The sequence below is a fragment of the Rhipicephalus microplus genome, chromosome 5 (genome assembly GCF_043290135.1).
Source record: "Rhipicephalus microplus isolate Deutch F79 chromosome 5, USDA_Rmic, whole genome shotgun sequence".
NCBI lineage: Eukaryota > Metazoa > Arthropoda > Arachnida > Ixodida > Ixodidae > Rhipicephalus > Rhipicephalus microplus.
The window spans coordinates 5,976,826-5,989,705 of record NC_134704.1 but is presented as its reverse complement, the minus strand read 5'-3'; the positions used below and the strand labels follow the sequence as shown (position 1 = coordinate 5,989,705).

At 44.5% G+C, this 12,880-nt stretch overlaps 1 protein-coding gene across 9 annotated transcripts in view; it reads left to right on the top strand.

Annotated features, from left to right (window-relative positions):
• LOC119174035 (ecdysone 20-monooxygenase) overlaps nt 1-12,880 on the top strand; it is a 147,003-nt gene that overhangs the window by 27,001 nt on the left and 107,122 nt on the right. For all 9 annotated transcript variants that reach the window (XR_012895276.1, XR_012895274.1, XR_012895275.1 and 6 more), the window contains exons 4-6: nt 3,962-4,163; nt 4,224-4,377; nt 4,569-4,705. Coding sequence is in view for 6 of the 9 variants with exons in the window: in XM_075894743.1 (XP_075750858.1) it covers nt 3,962-4,163; nt 4,224-4,377; nt 4,569-4,705 (493 nt within the window). In the remaining 3 variants the exon portion in view is untranslated. The remainder of the gene's footprint in view (nt 1-3,961; nt 4,164-4,223; nt 4,378-4,568; nt 4,706-12,880) is intronic.

The following is a 12,880-nucleotide window of genomic DNA, read 5'->3' as shown; positions in this document are numbered from 1 at the left end:
CTTGACCCGGTATGCTGAGACAAAGGCATTACCCCGCGGCACGGCGTCTGAAGTGGCGAAGTTCTTCGTGCAGCACATCGTCCTCCGGCACGGCGCGCCGTCATGTGTGATTACGGATAGAGGAACATCATTTACGGCACAAATGCTAGAGGACATTTTCAGACTGAGCTGCACGAGTCACCGAAAAACAACGGCTTACCACCCACAAAGTAATGGACTGACGGAAAGGCTCAACAAGACCATAGCGGACATGCTGTCAATGTACGTGGACGTGCAGCACAAAACCTGGGACGATATCCTCCCATACGTCACGTTCGCATACAATACGGCAATGCAGGAAACAACCCGATTTTCACCTTTCCACCTTGTTTATGGACGCAACGTACAAACGATGCTTGACGCTATGCTGCCGTACGATAATAGCGATGCTCTTTCTCCAGAAGCCGAGCAATACACGCAGTACGCCGAAGAGGCTCGTCAACTGGCTCGCGTGAACATCGGTCACCAACAAGACGCAGATGCACGACGTTACAACCTTCGCCGTCGAAACGTCGCATACCACCCGGGTGAACGAGTGTGGGTGTGGACTCCTGTCCGACGACCAGGCTTGTCTGAAAAGCTTCTGAGCCGTTATTTCGGACCATACAAGGTTATCCGACGTGTGAGTGACCTTACATACGAAGTACTTCCGGACGGCACAGTGTCGTCACGTCGACAACATCGGCCCGAAACTGTGCATGTCGTACGACTCAAGCCGTACTACACACAATAGTCTCTGTGCTTGCGAGTTACTTCGCAAACGTGACAGTGATCTCATGTGGTGTTTTTTTTTTTCTTGACTCTTCCACTGGTGCTGTCGTGTTCGCGCATGGTCCAAGTGCTTGTGCGCCCTCTTTGTTTTCCCTGGCACTCACTTTGTCATTCTCTGCGTCAACGCGTGTTCTAATTATGGGTTTTTTTTTTCTTCTTCTCTTTATTTAGAAGCATCGAGTCGATGCTTTTTAAAAGGGGGGACTAATGCCGCATGAATTCGCGTGGTTTTCGTGTGGAAGAGGACGAAGAGGTTGGGATTGAGCCGCTTTTTAATGCCGCATGAATTCGCGTGGTTTTCGTGTGGAAGAGGACGAAGAGGTTGGGTTGGAGCAGTTTTTCTTTTTGTCCTAGCTTGACGAGCAGTTCTGCGGAAGGTTTCCTTGAGTGAGACAAGATTGGTGACAAGATGATTGGGTTTTAGCCAAATCTGCATTGCACTGCTAAGTAACTTGATCTCTACCTTTTCCACATCTATAGTGATCCGCTTTTTGTGATGCTGAACTGTGTAATGTGTAGTCCCTAGTAGCCGAGGGCCAAGACATGGCAGACATTTGTAGTCCATGCGGTTGTTTCGGTCATTGGTTGCGCCGCACCATCTCCATTGTGGAACAAGCCACAAATGTCACTCTCATCCAAAATTTAGTGCAATGCCAACACTTGTGTGATGCTGAGGCCCCTAAAGGTGCACTGTATGAAATTGACAATCATAGGTTGGGCGAAGTAGCAGGCAAGCGCCACATGGTATGCTGCACAACTTGATCGATATATGCGTACATGAAAATGCACGTGAGCATGAACTCGCTGTCTTCTCCGTTTACAGCGTCCTGATTTTTTCTATTCTTAACCTTGACACTTTTATACGACCAAGTAGTATGTAGATAGCAATGGCAGGGCTGTTAAGCTAATGTATGTCGAAATTTGGCCTATAAAACTCAACTTTTTTGCACGTTGTAATGTCAATTACACTCCAAGAAAGTTTGCTCACCCTGCAGAGCAAAAGCAATGACCAGCCAAGATGGAGGCTTTGGAAGTCATGGCATGCATGATGTGATATTCACCTTTTATTCTAAAAGGCATCCTCCTCAAAAATCCGCACTGGCATGTCATTCTGCATGACATTGAGCATGTATCCTTCTGCTTGGAACATTTATTTCCTGCTTTGCTTTGCACCATGTTGTACAACCTGCACTTCCGTAGGTATTCCTACTTCGCTGAAACGCTTGAGCTGGCTGTCTGTACGGGTAGAAAAAGCTCCAGGGACTTTAAGCCGGCTGATGACAAACTGGTTCGCTGTGGGTCACTGCTCGTACTCATTGCAGCCAGTATGAAAAACCAGGTGAAAGAAGGTTCGCACATGGTAACGTTTGCACCACTCTCTCTCCTTATTTTTATTTTCTTTTACCTCATCGAGGCTAGCTCATCGTTGGTGACTGCCGTTTTCAAGTGCTTTCATGCATGACTGCTGGTTTCTGTGAAAAGTGAGCGCGTCTATATCGTAGAGAGCAGTCAGCTGTTTTCAGTCATTTACTACCCCATTAAGAAGCATATAAAGAAATGCAAGAAAATGGTGGGTTTATGATGGCAATGGTGTGCAGTCGACTTCCAATGATTTGAAGCCACTTATTTTGAATTTCTTGTTAATTAGGAGTTAACAAGTGGTCCCGTCAAAATTGCATGCAGGCATATCAGAAAAATGCTCGATAATTTGAAGTTAAAATCCTGTAATCTTGGTTAATTAGAAGCTTTTCAGCCGAGAGCCTCAAGGCGATCGTAATTTTTCAATAAAATTGGGAATTTTTCATGTGCCAAGACTGCCGAGACAGCCATCCTCCATGGACTGCGCTTTTGTCGCCATCGCCATTGCCCGCGGCGCCAAGGTTTATGAGGTCGCCATCTTATTCAGTCAAATGCCTTGGCAGAATAGAAAGTTGGGCGAGTTGGTGTATATTCATATTAAAAGGAAAGCGGCACACAAAAAGACGGAGACAAAGAAGAGAACCACACACAGCGCTGCACTCACAACTGAAAGTTTAATCCGAACAACAAGAATTTAAAAAGTAATAGCCGCGCATGACAAGTGAGGTACAACGAGATTAAATGATACGCTCATCAATAAAAGTGAACTCTTTTTTTGTGCAATGTAACCGAGGTCTGGCTTACGCAAGCATCACGTGACTTGTTAATATGATAGGCTTCAGACACCTCACGGGTGAATTGATCGTGGTGCTTAAAAATAATAACAGTGTTAGACAGATCAGGTGTGCACCCACACGTGGCACAATGCGAAGCCAAATGGGAAGGCGTGCCGTTATGCAAAGAGAGATAGTGCTCCCGCAACCTTTTATTGACACAGCGGCCTGTCTGTCCCACATAATGACGGCCACAAGATAAAGGAATGCGGTACACCACCCCCACATCACAAGGCACATACTTATTTCTATGGTTTACGGCACATTTCTTTACATCTGGCTTGTCCTTCTTGTCTAGCTGCTTTGACACCAATGCACATATCTTACCCAATTTATTGGGTGCCTTAAAAACCACATCAACTCCGTAGCGAGAACCAACATTTTTTAACCCATGTGCCAGTTTATCCATATAAGGAATTGGTGGTTTAAAAGGACGTGCAGCTAGGAAAATCAATCGGGAAAAAATGAAGTTCGCAGCAATTTCATTTTTAAGAACATAGTTAATGGTGGGTTTAGGGTGGTAGTGGCATACTTCAAACATGCAGTAGACTCTTACTACATGAAAGGACTGTGAAAATATGTTCCATTTAACCAGTTTTCTGTTTACTGAGAGATGAACATTGGTGCAGAATACAAGCCCAAAACCAAACGGAGCAGAGGCAATTGTTTGATTTAGGCAGTAGTTTCATTTAACATATTTCTGTTGACTGAGAGTTAACTGTATATGGGAGCTTCTTGGATTCACGGGAAAATGGTTAACCTGGTTGCCCTTGAGTCTCGTGTGCAGAGGGAAAGTAGTAGGAGCGTGCAGCCACGCCTGCACGCCCCTACTGTGGCAACTCATGGCAACTGTGCAACGGTGCTACAATGCATTACAAAAGACAGATTGTCCATATTTTAGTAAATTAATTTGGTACACTTGGCCAGCCAGACTGCCTTCTTTTTGAATCTCTTTGCAGCAATATTTAGGCTTTGCCTGGATACACGACTTGGTTGTCTACAACCATTGCGGCATGAACAAGGCGAAGCACAGACGGTGATAGATGTTGCCAGGCAACTGTTTTCTGCCTATCAGCAGCTGTACTATGGACTTCCCGTGTGGAAGTACGTGCCCACACCATCGTACCAGAGGTACACAAAGGCCGAGGATGTCCTCTACAAGTGGGTGTCACTGCTTTGCCATCCGTTCCTTGTATTACACCCTCTCGGTTGCTTTTGCAGAATAACACTGGACTACATGCAGCAGTATGCCAAACATGCACCACACGATCAGAACGACAAGAGCCTTCTCCAAGCGCTTCTCGATTTGGATGGGCTTTCTGCGAAGGACATTCACCTGACAATTATGGATTTCATCATAGGTGGTGTTTTTACGGTAAGTCGCATACTATGTCTTCCCTGCTTAAAATTGAAAAAACACATGTAGCATAGATATGATTGAATGTGCACTTTCATGCATGCTCCACTGGTGTACTTGTATCTTGAGGGAGTAACATTGACTAGTATGACATTATGATGCTATGAAAGACTTTTTTGACACACTATTTTCTTCTTTGTGCCACCTAGACTAGCATTGCCTTGTGCTTTCTTCTACACCACTTGGCCTCCAATCAAGATGTGCAGGAAAAGCTATACTCCGAGCTCAAATCTGGCAACATCAGTAGTTGTGCCTACCTTCGCGCATGCATAAAGGAAAGTTTCCGGTAAGTAGAGCGCTCATAACGGTTCACCAACTGCACGGAGGATTTATCAAAGGGAATGGCTATGATAACTTTATGCAAACCCCTAAGATCATTTCATTTAGGATCTCTGCTTTAATTTATTGTGAGCCACCAAACTTAGAGCACAGCATTGTACGTCACAGCATCTCAGCCAAACAAGTTTTCAAGCACACATTTGCACTAATATGTTACATTATTTCACCATTCATAGCCATTCTATTCTAGTGACTATTCTATTCTAGTGATTGACTGCTTTTACAACCTAATTGTGAAAAAATGCTGTTCATAATAATTGAAAAACTTTGTAATTGCTTTAAAAAACAGTAACTGAAAAAAAAAAACATGATTACAATTTAATACCATATTTATAGACTTTCTGTGTTACATTGTGCTTTGCATTGATGTGAGCGACAGAGCAGTGTGGAGACCATATCGACATTTCTTTTACCGTTTCTCGGTTGTGGGCTGCAAATCTAGAAACTGGCGACAAGTAAAGCTGCCACATATTGTGTATATACTTCAGCTGCGGTGAGCAGGCACTGGAAACTTAGTGCTAGTTTCGGTTTCAAAGAACATGCACGCTCGTAGCGGTTACAGGGCATCTGGTTGAATGGAGAGAGGTTGATGTGAATGTTTGCATTTATTGGCTATCACAACTTTTTACTAATAAAAAAAATTTGATATTCCGGTAAAGAACTTCTCTTTTGTTTATATGTCTTTTCTTATTTCATGAACTTTTAATCAGGCGAAGCATGGTAAATGATTGACTTGCGTTCGTAGCGCTTGCCTTTGGTCCTTCTCACCCCTCGCTCGGCGATATTAGCAGTTGGATCGCACACAGTTATCTCGCTCAGTTGGCGCGTCAACTACGAGAAAGATAAAGGAAGCAAGTAGTGGCGGGCAGAGAACGGAAGTGGCAATGAGCTACCCTGAGTAGGTCAACCATGCATTCGATGAAGATCGCTTAATCGGGCAACACATGTTTTCCACAACTTTGTGGTGTGCTTACGCGAGGATTTTTATTTGAGCAGCTATTGATCTTGCATGAGTACATAAGAGTAACTCAGTTCTCTGCAAGCCTGACTGGACTGACAGAAGTGCAGCGTCGCTTGACTAATTGGTGAAGACGGCAGCCAAGCTCCTGTCAGGAAAATGCGTTTATTGAAAGGCTTGAATTTGAGTTGGCTCGGCGATGTGTTTCTTTTATTTTTGGCGTGTAGTTCAAATGGTGCCAAGTAATTATAGGCTGCTTCTTGCTCATGAAATTCTTGTTGTTGCAATTTCAAAGTTTGTGAGTCTATACTTCCAATACTGTCACTCAAATACATGTGACAGACTAAATGCTTCTAAAAATGAATACAGGGAATATCACGAGAGCCAACGTTTTGACAAGGGAATTCTTCTACGACAAGGCAACGCTTTTACGGTGATGAGCAGTAGTCAACTTGCCGAAACACGGTTTCCAGCGATGTTCTCTCTTGAAAAACTTCTGGTCGCCTTAAGCCTCTCTGTGCCTCTGAACTTAAGTCTCGTTTGATTCTCAAGTTCTGTAAGAAAATTATGCGTGCCGTAATAACAAACGTGATTGAGTAAAATACAATGTGTCCTACTCACGATTCTCGATCATTTTCGCATTGGTTCGGATATTCTGGGTTTAACGTTTGCTCATTATGTCTGTATGTCAGTTGTAAGTTAAAGCTGCTTTTATAGATTGACAGTTTCACCCCACGTGTATGTGTCTGTTTTTTATATATAGAAAACTTGAAATAAAAATTTCGTCTTACTGAGAAATTATTCAAGTTAGCTTTTGCTTCTTCAGAAAACACACAAAAAAAAGATTAACAAAATTTTTCGCATGTTCGCATCGCCCAAGTGCCGAGCGGACTTAAAAGGCACGAGCGCATTCCGCTTGCATGCTAAGTAGGAAAGGAGGGTTTCCACAGCAGACCTACTCCTCTCAATGTTTCGTCTTTTCCATCTATTTCGGCACCTCACCAGTGACGTTATGAAAAAGATGTTCTGCTCGTGATTTACTTCTGGTAGGATGCCTGGCAACCGCTAGTGGTAAACGCGGCGCTGCTGCTAGCGAAAGCGAATACATGGAAGGTATAGGGAGTTTCCGCCACCTGTCGTGAGCGTTAGGCTCTCACTATCCAATCAATGCCACGCATTTGTGGCCTTAGCTTTTCACCCTTGAAGACACTGCCATACTGTCCGTGTTTACGCCTACAGGTGATTATTCTTGGATACTTCTGGTTTGACTGCATACTTCGTTGTGTTTGCAGATTATCAGCAAGTTGATTGATTGATTGATTGATTGATTGATTGAGTGATTGATTGATATGTAGGGTTTAACATTCCAAAACCACCATATGATCATGAGAGACGCAGTAGTGGAGGGCTCCAGAAATTTCGACCACCTTGGGTTCTTTCATGTGCACCCTGATCTGAGCACACGGGCCTCAGCATTTCCACCTCCATCGAAAATGCAGCCGCCGCAGCCGGGATTCGATCCCGCGACCTGCGGATCAGTAGTTGAGTACCTTAGTCTCTAGATGACCGCGGCGGGAAATTATCAGAAAGTAAAATGCGAATGGCTGGTATTGCCGTGGCACCTGGTGGAGCAGATCTTATGGTGGAGCATATGTTCTTCTTTCAATAAAGTCTAAGCAATGCGCTTCAATGCTGTGTCTGTGCACTACCAGAGTTGATTGTAAAGGCCATGCGAAGGGAACTCAATGTTCCCTCAATGTTTATTTCGAAACGAACACTAATAAATACATTACACGCATGTGTTTGTTTCCGGTTGTGGGCGCGTGCATATTTTGTTATATCACGTTATTGATAAGGACAGGGGAAGTCGGGAATGACGTACATGCGTGTGATGTATTTATTAGTGTTCGCTTCGAAATAAAATTTTCAGTTGCTAGTAAGCGCTTGTCTTTGTCCTCTCTGAGTGTGTGTATTTTTGCACTTGTTTCATCATGAACCTTTACCAACACGCCCAACTGACAGTCATCCTGAACTCAATGTGTTGAGTGTGCTGCCATCCCAGGCAATAACTGCACTTTCGATGAGTTAAGCAGTACCGAATAGGAGGGTAACAGGCCTAATAGTGCCTGGTTATAAGGTGCATAGGCGGCTTGATTCATGGGGCAAATGATTTGAATTACAAACGAATGTTGTCACTACTGCATACAACAGTCTGCCCCCCCCCTCCCCCCCCCCAGAGAACTCCATGCTTCATAAACCATCGGATGCAACAAACGCCATTCAGTACAGGCATACAGAGCTGTGATGCATTTCCGCATTGCCTGCAACACCTTCTCATGTTCTCTCGCCGGTTGCATGTGCTGTGGAATTTTGCTGCTGTCAGCGTTTTATTATTATGGTTGTCTGAATACCTTGTTTCCAAACTTTTTGTGGGCTAGGCTCACTAGTAGCCGCCTAGTAGTAGCCGGCATAAGTACATCAAAAAGGCGATGCCAACTATGACATGCTGGCTGGGCCAGCTCACAGCACGTCTTAACGTGGCAGAAGTTGCGTGTCGTCTTCAAATCACTTAAGAGGAAATGCTGCTCGAAGACACTTTTTTTTAATATTCACCGTATAGAAATGAAACTTGAGATGTTTATGGAACTTTTTATGCTGATTTCAAATATATAATTAGTTTTTTTTTTTGCAAGTTGCCTATTTCTAGCTCTGCAACATGACAAAGTTAAAAGCTTAACCCTTTTTCCCCCCTCTTTTCATCCCTGAACTTCCGTAATTTTTTACCATTCATAGTTCATAATGATTGAAATAAAGTGTAGAACGCAAATAACTAATTAGGAAGCACGTACAAAATATGTAGTAGGCGTGAAAAATAACAGACATAAAAAGCCCATATTTAACCTACCGTAGTAAAGGTTTACATAAAATTTTTTTTCCTATACAATAAAAATATTGATATTTAAACTAGATAATTGCATTTGTCATACTTTGTAAGAAAATTGGGCAAAATTTCATGCAGATCCGAGCACTAGAAGTGCCCGAAAAAGGATGGGCACATTGAAAAAAATCACAAAATTTGTGTTTCGTTTTAAAGTTAAAATTGAGTTTTTATTTTTGAAAGATATCATTAAATCTGATGAAAGTTGACAACCAAAAAGAACAATCCTTCTTGTGGCCACTGCCACTAAAATATGCCAGCACCATAAGTTTGTCCCTCTCGTCTTTTTCGAGCCGAATCCTCACAGACATTTCGCTCACAGACAGGGCCATGAAACACTTGCCAAACTTCCGCTCCATCTTGCAGAGCCATGTGCCAACTGCAAGCTAGGAAGAAGTTCGACAGGACTGCAAAATCGAAACTAAGTCCAGTGTCATGCCATTTTGTGGCCATGTTTGTGCCACATACCATCGTACATAATGGCAATGTCGTTCCCGCTAAGTTCCCTCACTGCCAGCTCCTTCGACCTCGCAAGATTGGTGCTGATGTCATCCATTGCCGCTTCACGAGCTTTCCGGTTGACGGGTGTGAATGACTTTTGATGCATTGGCATTTGCAAGCCAACAACGTCCGCAGATCGGACCAGCTGTGCGTAGTCTATTCCTACAGAGCGTGCCGCACAACGGCTTTCACTTGCGAGCAATTCCTTTTTTCATTCATAACGGAGATAATTACACGAGAAAAGCATTGTTCAGCTGCACTGCCGGACAAGACATGGACACCGCAAATAGGCTTCACAGCACATACAGGCGCGCAGCGACCAATGGCGGTCCCCTGATTCGTACCACGTGATAAGCCAGTTGCGGCGCTCGAAAAATGTGCAGAAGCGTGCTTCTTTTATTTATTTGTTGTGCTGCATCAGCGATGGGAACTGTTGTTATTTGAAGAGTGACGCTCGACTCTTCGGCTCATGCAATCAACAATGGGGAGCGGCGGCAAGGTGCTCGAAGACTGCACACTTTGGACCTTACCTTTTAACAGCCACCTTGTGCTCTTTAGATGCAATTTTAAAGCATTTCCAGTTAAGTTTCGACCTGTATTTTTATTTTTCATAACAGTAGAGGTACCAATCTTATCAAAACAGGCAAAAATAAAAAAATCGGTAATTTTGAAAAAAACTCGCGTTTTTCTACCCGCATTTCCCCTTAAGAGGATGTCAATGTTGTGAGGCACAGGCACTGGATTGTGCATGCAAATTTCAAAATTCATATAAATTGCTTTGTAAGCTATAATCACTTTTAAGATTTGCTAGTTGTGCGGAGGAGAAAACGCACCTCCGTCCAGCAACATCTCCAATGCTCGTCTTGCTTGGCTCGAGCTTCTGATCATTGCTGTCTCACTGGACGGTGCCTCACGCTACCTCGGTGTTGATAAGCATGGCATGTTCTTGGACAGCTATTAGACATCTTTACAATTGGTGGAGCTGCGAAGCCGAATGCTTTCACTCATCAGGAGCAACAATGCGAACCCACTGGCATCTTTGGCAAACTGCTCGGGGGGTTCCGCAGCTAAGGGGCTCTCAGCAGTGCAGTTGAGGCTGACATGGAACACTGGCTTAACAACTACAAACTGGTGCGTGTGCATCACAATTGGGAGGAGTTCGGCCCCTTCACATTTTATTATCTTATTGGTATTGCTAAACTGTGGTACCAAAAATACAACATCCCCATCATTTTCAAGATATCCTTTTTTGAAGCATTCGGCCTACCGGCTGTTTTCAAGCAGTGCGCAGAGACGAGCTCCACAAGCCATATTCTTAAACCTTTTCACTGATGCATGTTGAAAGGAATCGATCTCTCAGGCTATCTCAGCCATAAAAGTTTATGCCAGTACCCCTTTAACCCCTGTGGCAATGCCAGCTGGGATAAACTCTTGACAGAGATTCCACTCTTATGCCAACTGTACCAAAGTGCGTCAAATTGGGTTTAGTGCACCATTTTGATAATGCCAACGTTTGACAATGTCTATCACTGGCAGTTGGGTCTAAACATGTGCACCTTCATTTTGGGGCTACCTAAGTCCCAAGCATGGACGAAGGATTATTCTGCAAAATGAACATTGCTCAAAGGGGGGTGCCTACCTGTGCAATTGCTCTTAAGAAGCTTTGCCCTTTTGAACTAGTGGGTGTTATTGGGCACTAATTGTGATCTTTTGCTAGGTTTTAAAAAATATCAAGGCAGTTTTGCACTAGTGATCTGGGTGGCCTGCCTCGTTTCTCTTCACTTTTCCATGACTTATTTTTCCTTTCTCCATGTTTAATTTTTTGTCTGTTTGTTTCTATTTCGGTCTCTTTTTCTCGCTTTATTTTTCTTTTGATCTCTCGCTTTTTGTTGTCTGTTTCTTGTGCCTGTTCTTATATATTTATCTCTCTGTCTCTTTCTTCTCTTCTTGTCCTCCATTTCTCTCTCATCTTCTGTCTTTTTCTCTCTCTTTGTACTCGTTCTCTCACCCATCAGTGTTATTGCATCTGAAGCTGGACAAATCGGTTCTCGTGTTCTGCGAGCAATGCAGAAGACGAGAAAGAGAATGCACGCCGTTTCATGATTTATTTATTTTGAAACTGCCAGTCTCTTTTCGAGATTATAGCAGGCGGGCATGCAACTTTGACAAGCAGGTAAAAAACAAAACAGAAAACAAGCAGGAATCCAGTGCTGTGATCACAAAGGTGCACATTGTAAGTTGTTAATAATAACTTCCAACCAATAACCAATTGTACATATGGAAATCACAAAGAAATATATAAAGTACACAAGCAATATTTAAGGGGAGACGCGGGTCGAAAAGTCGCGGTTTTCCGGAAAATTTTCGCTTTTTTTTTTCCGGCTGTATTGGCATCCTTGGACTATAATCTATTACTTCTGAAAATATCAAGCTGAAATTCGCACGAGAAATCATCAAAAAATGCTTCCAAGTGACACGAGAAATGCGCGAAAGTCGCGAAAAACGGCGAAGTTCGCGTCGTCCTGTCGCGAAAACGACGCGTTGGCCGTCATTTGCAATCGTGCATGCATGCTGCGAAGGCCGTATCCTTCATAATCCACTAGTAGCCAGTCTCGTGCCTTCGTGCAGAATAAACAAAAAACGAGAAAAACAACGCGTACGTCACGCGTTTTGAATATCGCGGCACACAGCGCGAGGCCGCCATTGGACGACGGTGCGCTCCACGCTCCTCCCCCTCCTATTTCTCCGGCAAAAGAGCGAAGCCTCGGACGTCGCGATCGAGTTTTTCTGCGTTTCTCTGCATTTTTGCGTCATGGCAAGCCCGAAGAAGTGCAGTTCAGATAATCGAAAGTTCAGAACTCGCCACAAGTATCGAGGGAAACGGCGTCAGACGCTTCGCAAAGCGACAGCGAACGACGATGTCGCCCCCGACCAACGCCCCGACGCTCCGACTTCGGATAGGCCTAACACCGTCACCGAACCCTGCGACAGTGGTTGTGAAATAGCCACTGCCGTGGAATTCGTCAGTGCATCCCAAAGGAAAATTGGATTCTTCGAGAGTGAACGTAGACCGGTAGATGCTGCTACTGCGAACATGCTGCTTTGCGAAATCGATGCGCTGACGGCACTTGTGGCGGGTGCGCAATGGCCAACCTGCCGCGAACGGAAGCTCGGCGTGCGAGAGGCAGCTGGAAAGCGCAAAGGACTTTCGGCGTTCCTCGAACTGTGCTGTCAAAATTCTGATTGCCCTGAATCTGCACTTTCGTTCACGCACACGTCGAGACGTACTGCTTCGGCCGGGGACCAAGGAACAAGCGCTCGTTTTGACAGCAGCAGCTCGCGTGACAGCTTTGCTGTAAACGTGAAGGCAGTTCTGGCAGCACGCGCTATAGGCGCAGGCCACGACCAACTTTCACGATTTTGTGCGATTCTCGGTCTTCCGAGCCCGATGCATCACAAGACATTGAACGGCATTTGCAAGAAGCTCCATGGTGCGGCGATGATGGCAGTGAGCAAAAACTTGCACCAGGCACGAAACATCACGAAGGACGCAGTCGGCGGCAGAGATGTGCCAGTCATATTTGATGGCACCTGGCAGAAAAGAGGTCATAAAAGCCACAATGGAGTGGGCACAGTCGTGTCCCTGGACACAGGACTCTGCCTCGATTTTGAAGTTCTTTCGAACTACTGCCATGCTTGCAGTATACACAGGGACCTTGGGTAGG